This window comes from Taudactylus pleione, unplaced genomic scaffold, assembly GCF_031769625.1.
Source record: "Taudactylus pleione unplaced genomic scaffold, aTauple2 ptg000513l, whole genome shotgun sequence".
NCBI lineage: Eukaryota > Metazoa > Chordata > Amphibia > Anura > Myobatrachidae > Taudactylus > Taudactylus pleione.
Window position 1 is genome coordinate 849,226 of NW_028284915.1, and position 19,355 is coordinate 868,580.

Genomic DNA, 19,355 nt, shown 5'->3' on the forward strand with positions numbered 1-19,355 from the left:
AACTGCAAGGTGGGGTGCCGGCCTTTTATCACGTGTATATATATATATATATATATATATAATACATGCTAGCGGGCATCAGACAAAATTTTGCCTAGGGCACCGAATTGGCTAGGGCCAGCTCTGTATAGAATGGACACTTTTTCAGTCCACTTTTCTCTAAAATTAGTTTATTCTTTAGAAAGAAGCTCACATTAATAAGGAGGCTATTATAGCAAAGAAATATGTGAGAAAACATACATTAATGACTACAGAGCCCATTTGAAGGTTTGTAGATAGGAGGAGAGTCTGAGACGGAGAGGGTCCCAAAGGTAGGGAGCAGCAAGGCCAAATTTTGGAGGTGGGAGTGGGAGAAAGTAATCAGGTGGCAAGAGAGGCGGCATGCATTTGTTGAGTGAAGTGGATGGGCAGGAGTGTGAATGAAGATGAGGTCAGAGATGTAAGTGGGAAAGGATTGGGTGAGGGCTTTGTAGGTGAGTGTAAGAACCTTCAATTGGCATCTGGAGGGGAAGGGAAGCCAGTGTAGGGCTTGAAGGAGAGGGGAAGCAGATGTAGAATGTCTGGAGAGGAAGATGAGCCAAGCAGCAGCATTGAGGACTGATTGTAGTGGAGAAAGGTGGGAGACTGGGAGGCCAGCTAGGAGAAGGTTACAGTAATACAATCTGGAGATGACCAGCAAGTGACGAGGGTTTTAGTAGCATCCAGGGTGAGGAAGGGTCTAATCCTGGAAACATTTTTGAGATGGAAATGACAGCACTGCAAGAGGTGCTGAATGTGTTGTTTAAAAGAGAGGGAAGAGTCTAGGATAACGCCAAGACAGCGCACTTTGGGGCTAGAGGAGATAGTTGTGCCATGAAATTGTGGGAAGTGAGGTAATGGAAGAAGGTGGGTAGATGATCAGCTCAGTCTTAGACATGTTAAGTTTAAGAAAGCGCTAGGACATCCAGGAAGAGATAACAGAGAGACAGTTGGAGATATGGGTGAGGGACAAGGGGGAGAGGTCAGGGGTGGAAAGGTAGATTTGAGTATAATCAGCATAGAGATGACATTGAAGGTCAAAAGAGTTGATACAGTAGGTTCACCTAAATAGGATGTATATAGGGAGAATAGGAGAGGTCCAAAAACAGAGCCTTGGGCAACTCATACTGTTAGTAGAAGTGCAGGGGAAGAGGAGTCTTGAGAGGAGACAGAAGGAACAATCAGAGAGGTAGGAGAACAGCCAGGAGAGGGCAGTGCCACATAGACAAAGAGAGTGAAGGATTTTCTGGAGGAGAGGGTGGTCTACAGTGTCAAATGCAGCAGAGAGATCAAGGAGAATGAGAAGAGAGTAGTGGCCCCTGGCTTTGGCAGCAAGGAGGTAATTGCATACTTTCATGAGGGCAGTTTCAGTGGAGTGGAGAGAACGGAAGCCAGATTGAAATGAGTCAAGGAGGGAGTGGGAGGAAAAAAAGGTGGTAAGGCGGTTGTAAACAATATGCTCAAGGAGTTTGGACGCAAAAGGGAGGAGATAGATGGGTCAGTAGTTGGAGAGTATGTTAGGATCAAGGGTATGTTTTTTAAGAATGGGGAGACAAGGGCATTTTTGAATGCAGAAGGGACAGTGCCAGATGATAAGGAGAGATTGAGGAAGTGGGCAAGATGGGAACAAGCAGAAGGAGAGAAGTAACAGAGGAGACAGGAAGGAATAGGGTCAAGGGGGGAGGTGGAAGGAGGGGAGGACCGGATGAGGGCCATGACTTCCTCTCCAGAAACAAGGGAGAATGACGTCAGAGTTGGTGAGATAGATGGGGAGGGGTGGACAGGGAAAGGAGGGGCAGGATTGTTGAGGGTCTGATGGGATTTGATGTCCTCACATATGGCATCAAATTTAGATGTAATGTAGGTGGCAAAGTCAAGGGCAGAGAGCGAAGAGGGGAGGCAAGGAGGGGAAAAGCAGAGGAGGGAGTTGAAAGTGGCAAAGAGACGCCGGGGGTATGAGGACTGGGAGGAGATGAGGTTCTTGAAATATGATTGTTTGGAGAGGGACATGGCAGCACTGTAGGATGAGAGAATAAATTTGAAGTGGAGGAAGTCTGCCCTTGAGTGTATTATCCTCCACTGACCCTCGGCAATTCATGAACACTTTGGGAGGTATCTGGTGTATTTGGAATGCCAGGGTTGTGGTGTGGATCTGTGAGCGTGAGATGTTATTGCTGGAGCAACAGAGTCAAGAGCAGAAGTAAGGGACGCATTGTATAGGGAAGTGGCTTGTTCACGACAGGAGAGAGAAATTATAGGGGAAAGAAGCGAGTCCAGCAGGGAGGAAAACATAACAGTGTCAATAGCCTCAATGTTACGCTTAGTAATGGTAGCCTTAGGAGGTAGAGGAGAGGAAGGCGAGAGGGATAAGTTAAAAGAGAGAAGGTGATGGTTAGAGAGGAGGAATGGGGAATTAGAGTAATCAGAAATATCACAACAGTGTGTAAAGGCCAGGTCAATTGAGTGCCCACTCACATGGGAGGGTGAGGAGCTCCATTAGGAGAGACCAAATGAAGAGGTGAGGGTAAGGAATTTATAGGCAAAGGATTCTGTGGGAATGTCAATTGGATTATTAAAATCACCTAGGATAATGGAGGGAAGATCTGAGGAGAAAAAGTGAGGGAGCCAGGAAGCGAAGTTGACAAGGAATTTGGAGGGAGGGCCAGGGGGATGGTAAATGACAGCTATACTGAGGTGTACTGGTTGGAAGTGGCGTATAGCATGAACCTCAAATGTGGGGAATGTAAGGTATGGTTCAGAGGGTATTAGCTGGTAGGAATAACTGTCGGTTAGAAGGACCCCAACACCACCACCATGGTGACCCCCAGACGGGGGAGTGTGGGAGAAGGTGAGGCCCACAGAGGAGAGAGCAGCAAAAGAAGTGGTGTCAGAGGGTGAAATCCAGGTTTCAGTAATGGCTAGGAGATGTAGGGAGTTGGAGATGAAACGGTCATTGGTGGGGACCAGTTTATTACAGACTGGCATTCCAGAGGGCACAGGATAGAGGGATAGCATTTGTGGGGGAGATGTGAATAAGATTATTAGGGTTGCTGTAGCATGGAGATGAGATTAATTTGGGGGACCAATATGAATAGAGTGTAGCGATGGTGTGGGCACCTGAGCTAGAAAGGGAACCCGTAGGAGGTGGGCAGGGAGGGAGATGTGGAGGAGGAATTAGCAGTGGGGTAGTAGTACAAAGGAGGCATAGAACAGGATAAAAGTAGAGTAATGGAAGAGGAGGGAAAGTAGGCAGACAGAGAAGGGGAGCAGGAGGAGGAGGTGGAGGAGACAAGGGGGAAAGGATAAAGGTGGAAACGGGGAAGAACAGAGGATTAGGTAGAGACTGAGTGAAGGAGGGAGTTGAAGAAAACCTTGTCATGGTGTTGATAAGTAAACTAGAGGGACGAAAATTGGAACTATAAATGAAATATGAATGCAAGAGAAAGTGCAAGAGATTTGAAGAAATGCAAGTGAAAGTACAGTTTTGGTAAATATGTATGCACATTAACACAAGTTTGTTATTGAGCAGATTAAAAGTGGGAAAATAATGCGTGCAGAATTTAAATAATAAAGCAGATAAAGCAAGTGAGGCTAGGCAAGAGATAAACTGACATAGGCACAAATACGGTATGCATTGAAATGTATGTGAAAATCAGAAGGCCAGCATTATTAAAAAAGATGAGTGGGTCCGATTCTCAGAGATCTTCCAGATCCAAGGCGAGAACCGAGCTTGGCTCGGGTTTTCCCGCTTGACTCGGATCTCAAAACGAGGCAAAATGTCATCCTCCTGCTGTCGGATTCTCACGTGTTTTGTATTCTATAAAGGTCCTGGTGATCGGCACCATTTTCACTCTGGGTGTGGATGGTGAAATGAACAGACATGTTGCTGTCACTGTATGTGTCAGTGTGTTGTCCAACTTGTCCTGTCAAGGTCTGGGGCTGAAGGCTGCTGCTGTGTTGTCCATAAAGGGGCTGGGGCTGCAGTATATAAAAGGGGGCTTCAGTGAGTGCTGCAGCTGCTGTGTCACTTGTCCTGTCAATTAAGTGGCTGCTGCTGTGTTATACATAAGGGCTGCTGCTATGTTGTTGTCCTGTCCCTCAAGGGGCTAGGGCTGCAGTCCATAAAGGGATGCCGTGTTGTCTAGGGGGGTGCTCTGTCAATCAGCGGTGCTCTTCCCCAGTGTAAAAAAAAATAAAAGTGTTTTGTTTTGTGTATGTGTGCGTTAGCAACTTAGCTGTGCTATTATTGTTTGGTGACACTGCTGGCCAGACCGCAGTTTATTGTCCACGTATTTGTGACTCTGCACTGCAGGTGGTCTGTCCGCACTTGGCAGGGGTGCTTTGTTGTCCATAATAACAGGGTGCTGTCTGTTGTTCATCAAGGGGCTGCTGCCTCGTTCAGGTGTGCTCTTCCCCAGTGTAAAAAAAATCTAAGTGAAATAAAATTAATTTTACCAATCCACAAAACATAAAAAAAAGATATCCAAACATTAAAATAAATAAATTAAAAACTAATCAATCCTTCCATCCTTTCCCTGTCTTCTGTCCATAAACATATTCCAACTCCGTCAGGCCCCTGACCTAGTTAAGGAAAACATTCTTGGTTTTTAAACTTCCTAGGGGTCGTATAGTTTTTTTAAACTGTCATCCTGTCTACCACTGCAGTGCCACTCTGTGCCATGTTGGAAGCTGAACTGCCACATGTTAGTGTCGCCCACTGCTGTCGCTTAGCTTAGTCAGCCAGCTAGCTGGATGCAACCGTTTGGCCTATATTAGATTAAATCAATTTTATGAGCTGTGAGGTGGTCAAAATTGACTGGAAATTACTGGAAATAAATGTTATTGAGGTTAATACTGTAGGAACTAAAACAGGCCCAAATTATGTGATTTTAGTTGTTTTTATGATTTATTAAGAAAAAATACAGATCCAAAACCAAAACACGCAAGGGCAAAACTAAATCCAGATCCAAAACAAGAGGAGATACAGATCAAAAATCAAAACCAAAACACGGGGGTCAGCACACATCCCTAATTATTAATAGCAATAGAAGTGTTGAGTTCTATATTTGGATACTTTTTGGCTGTTCTAATGTAGACTTCAGTATTAATTGTGGGGTGCTACTCTTAGGAGCTATTGAAATGTTACATTAATCAATGATAATGCAAACCCTTTCCAGGTAACCATTTACCATTATTTCGCTTAGGTGACCACTATCAGTTGTTAAATTCTTTGCAGTCCGAAGGCTATGGACAGATTTGTTGATACAATCATACCTACCAAACAACCTAACGCACCAAATAAGATAGGTAAGGCAAAAGGCTCTTCCCAGAAATCAGGGCCACCCTCGCCATCTCTGGGTCCTCAGAAATCCCGCCTGATAAGATCACCCCTTTGACGGCACGGGAAATATCAGATTTTATGATGCCTCTTATGGACAAGCGGTTTGAGGATCTTCAAAAGCTTTTAGAATCTCGTTTAGCTAGGATTGACTCTCATGCATCGCGCATTGTAGCGTTGGAGACGAGAGTGAGTGATGCAGAGAACCATATGCAGGTCTGTCAGTCTGGAGTAGATTCTCATGATAGATTAATTAAACAAATGCAAGATAAAATTGATGACCTTGAGAACCGCTCCAGACGCAACAACCTGCATTTTATAGGTATCCCAGAGTCAGTATCTGGAGCAGATTTAATGTCTTTTCTAACAACTGATCTCCCAAACGCTCTGGAATTAGATGCTGATATAGACGTTCCATATATTGAAAGAGCCCATAGATTAGGAGTTGAACAGGAGGGAGCAAGAAGGAGATCAAGACCAGTTTTGGCGAGATATTTAGATTTTAGAACAAAAGAAAAATTCTGTCCGCCTATCGTAAAAAGAAGGAACTGCTAATAAATGACAACAAAATTTTAATATTTCAAGATTTTTCGACTACTGTCACCCAACAGCGAAAGGAATTTTCAGAGATTTGCACTTTTCTTTTTAATAAAAAGGTGAGATTTGCTCTGCTTTCTCCGGCCAAGTTGAGAGTGGTGGAGGGTGCCACCACATTCTTTTTCACCGACCCACAAAAGGCAAAGGTACATTTTATGGATCTGAGGTTACCTTCCAGTTCCCCTCGCTGAGAATATTATTACTGATTAATGCTAGCTCTATAAGTAGGGGTCACTACACCTGGATGGGGAGTGTTATGTCTTATAGTCCTGGGGTTTAGCGGCCCCATTTAAATTAAACTATATTAAGTTATGTTTTTTGTTATATATGTGTGTGCACCTCTATTGATGGTGTCCACTTTCAGTTTATGTTTAGTGGGAAAAGTTGAAAATGGTGAATTGAGATGTTATGTATCAAACAAGTTATGTCTTCAACAATTGAGACAAAGAATAAGAGATAAACCTAACCTAAAGTTTTCAGAAATCTTTTTTGTATTATTGATGTATTTTGAATGTGATGATTTGAAGCCTGGAGAGAGAGAGAGAGAGAGGGCCAGTCTAGATGAGAGGGGAATTGTGTCAGATTCTTCCTACATTTGTTGGGTGAGTAGCCATGCCGTCAGTTTCAAGTGAACAAGTAGCCACGCTTCCCCCTAAACCCATGCAGTTTATTCCTTGGAATGTAGGTGGTTTAAACACTCCCGTTAAGCGAAAAAGGGTCCTCACCCACCTTAAACGATTTAATCCAGATGTCATTTTCTTACAAGAAGCTCACTGGCTTACATCTGCAGCACATACCTTAAAAGCTAATTGGTTGGGCTCTTGTTATTCAGCTTCTTACAAAAATAAGTCAAGAGGATTTGCCAATTTCTATATTGTCCCAAACGGCCGACCCAGAAGGAAGATACCTAATACTAGATGTTAAAATATATCCGACCGCATATACTCTAGTGAATGTTTATACCCCAAATGTTAATACCCATACGTACATCCAAGACTTAGGCCATATGCTTCAAAGTAAGCTTACTCATCCGTTCATAATGGGGGGGACTTCAATATGGTGGAAGACCCCTCACTTGACAAATCACCAGTGACACAGAGATCTCAGACGTCGAGTAATCGACTACTCACTACATTTAGACATAATCTTAATATGTCCGACCCGTGGCGACTATTAAACCCCACTGATAAAACACATACTTATCTATCCATGGTTCATGGATCATTGTCAAGAATTGATAAAATATTGATCTCTGATGGTTTGATGTCTGAGATACAGGGAGTGGATATACAATACATGATATAGTTGTTTCAGATCATGCCCCTGTTACACTGGTTCTTTCTCATCCGCACATGAAACGGGTGGATTATGCTTGGCGATTTCCACATTATCTGGCTCAGTCTGATGAGTTTGAAACATACCTTATTCACCACTGGACAAACTACGTGGATGATAATTTGTCCTCTTGGGACGACCCTATTCTTTTTTGGCGGGCCTCAAAGGCTGTAATGAGGGGTCATATTATAAGCTATGTGGCACGCAAGCGTCGAGAGGCTAGGGTGGAATACAGGGCCTTGAGGGATGTGGTAAAGGACACCTTTCAACAATATACTAATGATCCTTCACCTGAAAAAATGAATCAGTACAAACAAGCTAGGCAGATATTAGAAGCCTATCTGCTAACACAGGCAAAACATTCAATAGAATACACTAAAAACAAATATTACCGTTGGGGGAACAAGGCAGGCAAACTGTTAGCAAATTTATCTAAACCCTAAAGACAACGCCATACAATTACTACACTGACATATCCTACTACAGGAGACATAATTACTGATTCCAAAGAAATTGTTAATCAATTTCAATCTTATTTTGAAGAGATGTTTCATTCCGCATCTATTGATGGCGCACGTCAATCCACCCTGCTTACTGATGATGTTTTACCAAAGTTAACAGTGGAGCAGAGGGAGGCGTTAGCGGGTAGCATAACTATGGAAGAAATTAATAAAGCCATAACGTTGCTCCCTGCTGGCAAATCCCCTGGGCCGGATGGCTTTTCTGGTGAATACTATCGAATATTACAAACACACATATCCCCAACATTGTTAGAATTATACAAAACAATACATGATAATAACACACCATATGATACCTTTAATGAGGCGCATACAATTCTGCTGCCAAAGCCGGACAAAGACCCAAATTTGATGTCATCTTATAGGCCTATTAGTCTCCTGAATGTTGATTTTAAGCTTTTGGCTAAGATCATGGCGTTAAGACTCCAAACAATCTTACCTCACATAGTGACAGAACATCAAACAGGGTTCGTGCACGGGCAACATGCAGTAAAGGCTATAAGGACGGCAATTGCAGCAGTAGTGGCGTCGGCGGGAACGTCGGGAGTTGAGAATATGTTAAGTTTGGATATTCAGAGAGCCTTTGATATGGTCTTGTGGCCATACTTGTTTGAGGTGCTGGAGAGAAGAGCCTTTGGAACAAATTTTGTTGAGCTGATACAGTATTTTTATTTTAATCTGTCAACATCATTGTTAGTCAATGGCATAGTAGGTCCCCGTTTTTACCTGGAAAGGGGCACCCGTCAGGGTTGTCCTCTTTCTGCCTTGTTATTTAATTTGGCATTAGATCCTCTTCTTAGAACTCTTCAGACTTGGCGAGAACTAAAGGGTATCTCTGTGGGCAGACAAGAATTAAAAATCTCTGCATTTGCGGATGATATTCTTATTTATATAGGTAATCCTGAACAATCTTTGCCCCTTCTATTACATAAATTAGAACATTTTGGTCAAATATCTGGTCTATATATAAATATGACTAAGTCAATAGCTATGTCTTTTAAAAATTCTGCTAGACCTCCTAGGTGGGCTTCTCAATATCCCCTACAATGGTCTAAACAATACATACCATATCTAGGAATATTATTACCACCCACAATATCTATGATCTCTATAGACTGAATATCACAAGAGCGATAAATAGATTGAGTGCGGATATTAGGGGGTGGGAACGTCTTCCTTTATCATTTTTGGGACGAGCTAATTTATTAAAGATGGTGGCTATCCCCCGTTTAATGTATCCTTTGCAGTCTCTCCCTGTTCTCTTAGCAAAAGCTGACACACTTAAAATTAATAGGCTGATACGTCAATTTATTTGGAAGGGTGGCAGAGCTAGAATAGCCTTACGGAAACTATGCCAACGTAGAAGTAACGGGGGAATAAATTTTCCAGATATAACTGTATATAATCAGGCGGCACTTTTGCGACATTTACGTGATTGGTTGCATCAGTCCTCCATATACACAAATGTACAAGTGGAACAAAGTTTCCTATTAGAAAGTGATCTAATAAGTTTCTTCATCAACGTGAACAAGAGATATCTAAAATATATAAATCAAATCCGTTACTATGGACAACTCGAAAGATGTGGCACATTTTACGACATAAGGCTGGATTAAATGCTTACTACACTCTTCACCTTCCACTAATCCGTAATCCTAGTTTCCTTGACGGCATGGCTGCTCACCCTTTCACACTATGGCGTCTGTCGGGTTTAATCAATTTGAAATCGCTGGTTTCAGTTGAAGGAAAACGTATGCTCACTTACACGGAAGTCTCAAATAATTTCCCAATGATAAACCCTTATCCATTGGCATTTTTGCAAGTGTGTTCCTATCTTACACACGTTCTACAATATTTTTCCAATAAGGATTGGGACAATACGTTGGACACCTTTCTGTCGTATCAGGTACCACACCGTAGAGCTATCTCAATCCATTATAATTTTTTAAGAGATATAATTGATCATGCTACAATTTCCGGAGGTGTGGCTAAATGGCTAACTTATTTCCCAAATTTGACGATTCCAAGGCTAGAAAAGGCATTGGAGTTCTCTAGAAGAACTTTGCCAGCCAGTATGTATACTGAACTCTTTATAAATGTTTATCATAATGTCTATCTTTCCCACATTAGACGGTTCAAAATGGGTTCATCTAATAATCATTTATGTCCACGATGCCAAAAGGAGGAAGCGGACAATTTTCATTGTCTATGGGTGTGTCCAATAGTTAAAAATTTTTGGCATCAGATAAGAAGATATACAGAAATTTTTTTTATAAACTATGGCCCTCATTCAGAGCCGTACGCTCTGAGCAGAGCGCACGCTCTGCATGAGGGCCGGGCTCCATTTTCATGGAGCGTCCTCCTGGACGCTCGTATAGCTGTGGGTCACCACCCACAGGCTATACGAGCGTGCATTTTGATGGCCGCGATGGTCGTGACCATCGCGACCATCGAAATTGCGAGCCGGAGCCTGCGGTTGAGGTTTTCAACCGCAAGCTCCGGAGTGATTTTGGCTCTATCAGAGCCAAAATCACTCCCACTGACATCACTAGTGATGTCAGTGGGCCGGCTTCTGACGGGAGGCGTTCCCATGGGAACGCCCCCGTCAGGGAGGCACGCCCCCGGCACGCCCACCAAAGGGGGCGTGCTGTCAATCAACATTGACAGCACGCCCCCTTTGATCGGACACAACGAGTGAAGGAAAGTCCTTCGCTCGTCGTGTCTGGCGCATGCGCACGACGGAGCTCCCTCCGTCGTGCGCATGCTCAGTGCAGACCATCGACCCACTTGCGAGCGGACAGCCGCTCGCGAGTGGGTCTGAATCAGGCCCTATGTTCCATTTACTCCTGAGTGGGCGATATTAGGGGTTTTCGATCCAGACCAGCGTATGACCTTAGATAGTAAGAAATTACTGTTGATTATGAGCGCGGCAGGTAGGAAAACCATACTGCAGGGTTGGTTGGATAGCTCACTCCCCCAATGGTCCCTATTCATGACAAAATTGTATTTTATTTTTAAAATGGATTGGGTAGAGACTTTGACACAAAAAGAAAAAAAGGTGGAACGTTTCCTTTCACTATGGGAAATATAAATAGACACACTCCCAGTTACTATAAGGAAACAAATACACCACAGTTTGAGAAATACCACATGGTATCTCACAAGACTGGCGGTAGGTGATCCTCCTATTGATATCATTTAGAAAGATTTGATTTGCTCTCTCTCCGGCTCAATAATTTTGTAATGGCTTATCAAAATAGAAATAAAAATGTAAAGGATAAAATTGAAGACTTGTTTATAAATTTGAAAGTTGTACTTCACAAAATGATCAATGTGATTTTATTTTGGATGTTGTAATACATATTGGGGGTCATTCAGACCCGGTCGTTAGCGCCGCTGCGCTCGGACTGGGTCGATGGCCCCCCACAGAGCATGCACTCGACGGCGCCGGCGCCATCGTGCGCATGCGTGAGACCCGCTACAACCGACAGCACCTGTCGTAGCTGGTCTCGATCCAAAGGGGGCAAGCTGATTGACAGCTCGCTCCATTTGGAAGGCGGGCCGGGGGGTGGCAGCCCAAACGGAGGCGTTCCCATGGGAACGCCTACCGTTTGGGGGCGGCCCCACTGACATCACTAGTGACATCACTAGTGATGTCAGTGGAGAGCTTCCGGCTCAGACAGAGCCAGAGGCTCTCCGGGGCTTACGACAAGTGAGACCCTAGCCTAGGTCTCGTCGTAAGCCCCGATGGTCGCGATGGTCTCTGACCACACAGGGAGTCCAGTTATAACAGCCCTGGATATGTAGACAGCAGAGGTTTGTTGTGATGAGATTTCACAATTTTTTATGCAAGTTTGTCATTATATTGAGTGGATAGTTGAAAGATGGAACTTAGAGTATTCTCCTTCTGTTTATCTTTGGTTTCATGCAGGTATAATGCTACAGTTAAGCACTTGAAAAAAACTAGACTTTGAAAAAATGCACCCTCCAGCCAGACCTCCAGCCTAGATAATGATACTTATACAGAGATGCAGGCAAGTGTGGACACTCATTAATGAAGACCCCCAATTGGCCATCCAAAAGAAAGCCTGCAATAAAGTGGTTTAAGTAAACAGGCAACACATACCAAACATCTAGAACTAGATATAAATCATGCCTTCACTCAGTCAATAGACTGGAGAGCATCCTTATAACAAATTAACTACTATTACAAATCATAAAGGCATTACGAACAATAGCACATGGCTTCAGTAAAGAAATAGCTGGTTAGCTATTAGGATAATTAATAAACCAGGCACAGGAGGTGGAATACTCTGCAGTATAACTCAGTAAATAAATAGCTGCTCCTTTCATAATGAGTGGGTCACTAGATTTTTGTACTATCTATAAATTCAATAACAGTTCTCTTCACATGGTTGGAAAACCACTATAGTCTTATCTTATATAATATAACTTTTTCCTAGCTTCTGACCAGAAGGCTGTCAACAGTGTATAGGAGGAAACGTCATGATAATGGGGCCCAGATATTACTTCATCCTTTAACACAGATAGAAACATTGAAGTGTATGCTGAATAAATAACTCATAATAGGTCATATTTTGTAATCCCCACAACAAAAGCCCCGAAATTTATTACTCCACTCAAAAACCATTTTGCATTTGGCATGACTACATTGACGGAAATTGAGTCTGCTGCTTGGTCCTACTGCAAGGCTGCTGTGTATAGATTCTTAGGGAACAAAAAAGAGGCCAACTACGATTCCATCGTGAATGCGCCTTTGCACATCTGATCACCTTCTTACACCTCTTTGTCAGACAGAAGGAGGCTATCTTGTCAGACGGAAGGAAGTTAAGAAGGTAATCAGATATGCAAAGGCACAAGCTGAGGAGAAAATGGCCCAGTCAGCAGGTAAAGGGGGCAAAACTTTTTTTAAAGTATATAAGTGAAAGAAGAAAATCAAATGGGGGAATACTTAGACTTAACGCAGACAGTGAGAGTCTGGTGAAGGGCGACAAGGCAGATCATCTAAATTATTATTTTTGCTCAAAAGGAGAGGGGAAGGAGCCACAGTTAAGTTGCAAGGACATACAATAATGAGGTAGATACTAGTACATTTACAGAGGAGAAGGTCCTAACAGAACTCTCAAAACTGAAAGTAGATAAATCAATGGGGCCAGATGGGATACATCCAAGGATAATAAATGAGCTTAAATAGGAAGAAAGACTAAAAGATCTTAATATCTGTAGTTTGGAGCAGAGAAGGGAAATGGGGGACATGATAGAAACTTTCAAATATATCAAGGGTTTTAACAAGGTACAGGAGAGAAACATTCTTCAAAAGAAGAGAAGTATTAGAACAAGAGGACACGTACTGAAACTGGAGGGTGGTAGGTTCAAAGGAAATTTGAGGAAAAATTACTTCACGGAAGGGTGGTGGATAAGTGGAATAGCCTCCCAACAGAGGTGGTAAAGGCTAACACAGTAGAGCAATTTGACAATGCTTGGGATAGGCATAAGAATATCGTTACAAAGACCTAAAGATCATATAGGGCTAAAGTTACCAAAAGGTTAAAAAATGGCCAAGTGGCCAAATGGGCCAAGTGGTTCTTATCTGCCTTGAAGTTCTATATGTCTACGTTAATTAACTATTGGACAACTACAATAATGTGGATTCTAGAATGTCATTTAAAATTCACTTTTTACATCCCATCTGACCTTTTGTTCCTGACAACCTGTGTAGTGTAAGTGATGAATAGAGGTAAGTGGTAATAGCTATTACCATTTTTGTTATTTGTGTACATCTAATAATGTGACATGATAGAGAAAATCTGATTTTTCCACTGAATTCAGCATCCCTAAATTAGGCAAAAACATATATTCACATGCCAGATGCAGCGAATTTTTTAATATTTTGTTGAATAGTGTTATCGAGGCAACCTATTAAGAAAATCATGCAGAGACATGGGCTTTATGATTTTATTTTCAAAAAGTTACTACTAAAGATCAGTAGCTAAGACAGGTGGAGTCCAAAGGGACACCCTCTGCACTTTGAAAATATGATATGCAATTAAATTATACCACAATATAGAAATGTGCACACTATTTTTATTTGTCTATTGCAAAACTAAACTAAATATATAAATACTATATCCCCTGTCAGTAATGCTAAGTCTATGCTTTACTTTTTCTTTTACGAAGTGCAACAGGAGCAAATACACCAAGTTGGACTGATTCCAATTCAGAGTGATGTCATTGAAGATTATGCTGGAGACACTATAAAGGAACTACCAGTGTTAAGCAGGTTTTACCATTTATTATATTACAAAAATTGACAGATAATAAATATTAAGTCAAGTAACTAACAATGTACTATGCATAAGAGTAGATTTGGGCTGGATTAAATTACAAATGATACAGAAGGCCTCATGATTAATTTAATGTCTTTTTTTCCCTATAAAATACACATTTCCACATGCTCACAAAAATGAGTTATGCTTTCATCCATATACGCAGATTCAGTCACATCTGTCACTTACGTATCCTTATGGTTAGAGTGACAGAATGGGGAAGGAAGGGACATGCAAGGGCGTGTTCCCACAAATGTGAGGTATAACTATGCCCCCAAAATGCCATAGTCATGCCCCCGTGAAGTGCACAGCATATGAACAGAATGCATTGGGGTTTAGCCATGCCCCCGGTTTATTCATGCCTCTCTCCCTCCAGCGCCTGGTCCCACCTGATATCTTCTTGACAATATTCTACCTTGTTGAAAAGTATGATGATTATAATCATCAGCATTAGCTATATACATTGGTTTGTAAGAGCAAGAAAAAGCTAGAGACTAAGCTATAGCCATGCTACATTGGTTTGTGATTGGCTGATTTAAGATTACTTTTTCCAGCTGATTGTGCACATTCCAATTGTGCTGTATATGATATGTGTGTGTTCTCATTACTTACTTTAAAATATTACAACCATTTTACCAAAGAAGCAGAATATTTCATATTGCAGGGGACAGCGGTGTTTGATGTTTCTAAGTAATCACTGTTTGATAGCTTAAAATAATTGCCTTTAATTGGTAAATCTGCAAGCACAAAAATACAGGGGTACACCATTTTTTGTGTGTACTACAATAGCATAACCTAAAATGGATTTACGCATCTTGAAATTCTTCTTAATGCATTTTATGTCTTTGTTTTTTATGTAAAATGTGTCCAACTCTTCATGAGGCCCTGAGTGAGCAGAGCACACAGGAATGGTGAAGGCACACATGCAATTCTATAGTTTACAGTTTTAACAGAAGATACATTGATACATATCTGTACATACAGTACATACAGTATATACATACATACATACATACATATATGGCTATATTGTAATTAAATCTGTAATTTAAGGGTATCCGTCAGAATGTTAACATATTCCGGATGTCGACAGTTAGGAAGTTGACATGGATGTAATGTCAACATGGTCATAATGTCAATATTGTGCATTTCAATAGTCAAATGTCATCATAGCATTTTGGTGCTAATTTGAGGGTTAGGGTAATGTTTAGGGTTAAGCTAAAATAGTGAAAAATGCAATGTCGACATTTACCCTTTCAACATGCACATAATGAACATGTCGACGTAATGACCACAATCACATTTATGTACGTCGACGTGTTAAATGACGACAACACCCATGTCAACATTGTGACTGTCGACTTTCAGAACATGCCGATGTTCTGGTGTCAACATTCTGAATGTTGACATATCATGCCACACCCAATTTAGAACCATGTTGGTCTGAAATTTGAATGTGTGGGGCTCCATCAAAATTAATCAACATATGTCCAGATTATAATCGTTCCCAGTAACAAACACAGAACCTGACTTTAATGCAAGAGTTAAAGTATGTTTACCTGTTCACTTTAAAGAGCTATAATCATACTTGCCTAATTTTGAAAAAGCATTTCAGGGAGATTGTGAAAAGAACACCTATGAGCGCGGTGGTAAAGTGGGCGTGTATTGCTACATCTGAGAGGCGTGTCATAAAATTTACTTACATGCAAATGTAAACGAGCCCAAAAGCAGTTAGTAAGATCTATTCATTGATGAAAACACACTGATACTTTCCAGAAAATGCATGTAACCATAGGGATCATTGTGACTTATACCCAAAGTAGGGAAATTATACTAATGATCCCATTTGACTGTATTTCTCATTTGCTTGTTTTAATTATCACATTTAGTGATTATCCTGGTATTACACCCCTGGCAAGAACGAAATCATATGATGAACTTAGGCACTGGCATACAGGACGGCCACTCTCTGATGACTATGACAGGACAAAGCATGAACAGAACAGTAAGGAAAAAAATGCTCTTTAAAAATATATACTAATAATAGTGCACAGACATACAATGTTGGTATCCAAACGTGTTATAATGATGTAACATTTGGCATTTGCTTCCTTTTCTTACACATTTTGGGTGCTAGCACTATAAATGACTTGTAAAGAGGCCTATTCATTATTGGAGGCCAATTATGGCAATTTAGGATTGCTCCAGTGTGAGGAAAGTTGCTCCAAAAAGCAGGTATCTCTGCAATCTCGTACATCTGCAGTTACACCGCTAATTTTTAGCAACGTATCTTCTTTACATAGCCAGACCTGACCCAGCAGTATTAGTGTGATCCAAGTTCAAGATATGGGCGCATGGAGTGGGCCAGCACTGGTGGATGGATCTGACCTGATCCTTATTGCAATCTTTTGCACCTTCCCGTAGGAAGTTGTCACAGTTGGTGTTAATGAGTTACCTGTCTCAGGTGATGAACTGGAAACACTGGAGGCCAGCTGGACTGGAACCATGGGAGACATGAATAGCTCTTTTAATATAGGAATTGGGTAGCAGTGAGAACTGCCTTTGATGATGAGTGACTGGAACTGGAAACTAGCAACGTTGAAGTGGGACCAGAAGGAACTTGGAGGGACCGGAATGGGACATGCAGGTAGGCTGACTGAGCTGGTCGGGGTACCAGTAGATGAGCTTGCAGATGGATGGTAGTGGGGACGCTACTTGTTGTGACTTGGGAAGCCGTGGGTAGACGTTGGTAGCTGGGTGGCTACGCGGAGCAGCTGAATAGCCGTGGGTAGATGCTGGTAGCTGGGTAGCTAAGTGGAGTGGCTGGATAGCCGTGGGTAGACGCTGGTAGCTGGATAGCTACGTGGAGCGGCTGGATAGCAGTGGGTAGACGCTGGTAGCTGGGTGGCTACGTGGAGTGTCTGGATAGCCGTGGGTAGACGCTGGTAGCTGGGTGGCTACGTGGAGTGGCTGGATAGCCATGGGTAGATGCTGGTAGCTGGGTGGCTACGTGGAGCGGCTGGATAGCCGTGGGTAGACGCTGGTAGCTGGGTGGCTATGTGGAGCGGCTGGATAGCCGTGGGTAGACGCTGGTAGCTGGGTGGGTATGTGGAGTGGCTGGATAGCTGTGAGTAGACGCTGGTAGCTGGGTGGCTATGTGGAGCGGCTGGATAGCTGTGGGTAGATGCTGGTAGCTGGGTGGCTACATGGAGCGTCTGGATAGTCGTGGCTAGACGCTGGTAGCTGGGTGGCTACGTGGAGCGGCTGGATAGCTGTGGGTAGACGCTGGTAGCTGGGTGGCTATGTGGAGCGGCTGGATAGCCGTGGGTAGATGCTGGTAGCTGGGTGGCTACGCGGAGCGGCTGGATAGCTGTGGGACTTGGTGCGGCCTGGGAGCCGTGTGGAGAAGCTGGTAGCGTGGAAGCTACTTGGAGCAGCCTGGGAGCCGTACGTGAGAGATGGTAGCGTGGAAGCTACTTGGTGCGGCCTGGGAGCCGTGTGGAGAAGCTGGTAGTGTGGAAGCTACTTAGAGCGGCCTGGGAACCATACGTGAGAGATGGTAGCGTGGAAGCTACTTGGTGTGGCCTGGGAGCCGTGTGGAGAAGCTGGTAGCGTGGAAGCTACTTGGAGCGGCCTGGGAGCCGTACGTGAGAGATGGTAACTTGGAAACTACTTGGTGCGGCCTGGGAGCCGTGTGGAGAAGCTGGTAGTGTGGAAGCTACTTGGAGCGGCCTGGGAGCCGTAGGTGAGAGATGGTAGCGTGGAAGCTACTTGGTGCGGCCTGGGAGCCGTGTGGAGAAGCTGGTAGTGTGGATAGCTGAACGCAGCAGGCTTACGAATAACACTGGTCTAGGAACCAGCAGGAGCCTGGGACATACTGGTACACAGAGATACAGCTATATCACAAGTAGTACACCACAGGACGTAACAAGATGTTCAAGCACTGAGTGCTATTAGAGGAGGATCTATATACCTAGAGTCTGGCAGCGATTGGTGGACAGGTGGTCTGGCAGTGGCATTCAGAGTGAAGCAAGGCACAACATGCAGAGGGGATAACCATCTCTGCAGCCCTTGAGAAACAGGACCACACCTGTGATTCCAATTAAGACTAGCAATGCTCACAGACAGGGCAGAGTCCAGGTGATAATCAGTGTGGGTAGGAGAGCAGTCTGCACACACAGGGTTGTCACAGCCAGCATGATTCAGTCAGAGCAGATCTCCCAGGGGAATTACAAACACAGATCCTTGGAGCAGCTGGCAGAGGTAACCTCAAAAGGTAAAAATTAGCCAGGATTGTGACAGAAGTAGCATGGTTCCGGAAACCAACGGCACCTGAAAATGGCATAGGTTCCCGCAGGCAAACTCTGGAAAATGTCAGCTTTCAGAGTTTGCTGAAGCTCCCTAATAATGAATGGGCCATTACTAAAAATGAAGTTTACACATGTGTAATGGGCCCCTTAGTGATAATGAATATGCCTCATAAAGATTAATTATGCAAAGGTTTAAATTATTGCTATTTATTTTGTTAATTGGTCAGTTAATGTTTACAATTGATAATGTTTGCCTTTTGCAGTTGCGGGTAACTTCCGTGCAACCAGAGGTGTAGCATGTGGCCAGAGCATGCTACGGCACCCCCCCCCAAAAGTGTGTGCTATATAATATAACTGCTATAAATATATATATATATATATATATATATATATATAGATAATGTCATAGAAAAGCGGCGGCACTCAGCAAAAACAAGCACAATAAAGCAGGGTCAATAAACCTCTGTATTCACTTCTTCAACATTTCAATCAACGAAGATTTTCATCAGGAAGTACAAAAATACATACAACACTTACTTATATACACGGGACCCTCCACGAGTGCAACTGATCGCGTCCAACAGGAACACCATGTGACGTCATCGCTACGCACTGTGCAGCGGGCGCGACGCCTGACGTGTCCATCACTAAGGAGACCAGAGTAAACATACTGAGTGCCACAAACCTTCACCATCACAAATAAAACATACGAACATGACTGAGTAATGCATAGGAGTACATGGGATATGATAATCAATATGAATGCAAAAGGCACATAAGAAGAATAAGATGTATAGTATCGAGAGCGCAAAGATGTACAATAAATGTAAGAATAGAACAGCAGGCTGAATAGGTACATACGAGGACAAGACAAGTCCTAAACAAGATC

The 19,355-nt window shown here is 42.9% G+C and overlaps 1 protein-coding gene across 1 annotated transcript in view; it reads left to right on the forward strand.

The window, feature by feature from the left end:
• The window catches only part of LOC148501567 (putative ATP-dependent RNA helicase DDX60), a 600,786-nt gene that overhangs the window by 206,984 nt on the left and 374,447 nt on the right, over nucleotides 1-19,355 (forward strand). Inside the window, exons 11-12 of the mRNA XM_088450267.1 lie at nucleotides 14,008-14,110; nucleotides 16,046-16,161. Coding sequence (XP_088306393.1) covers nucleotides 14,008-14,110; nucleotides 16,046-16,161 — 219 coding nt within the window. The remainder of the gene's footprint in view (nucleotides 1-14,007; nucleotides 14,111-16,045; nucleotides 16,162-19,355) is intronic.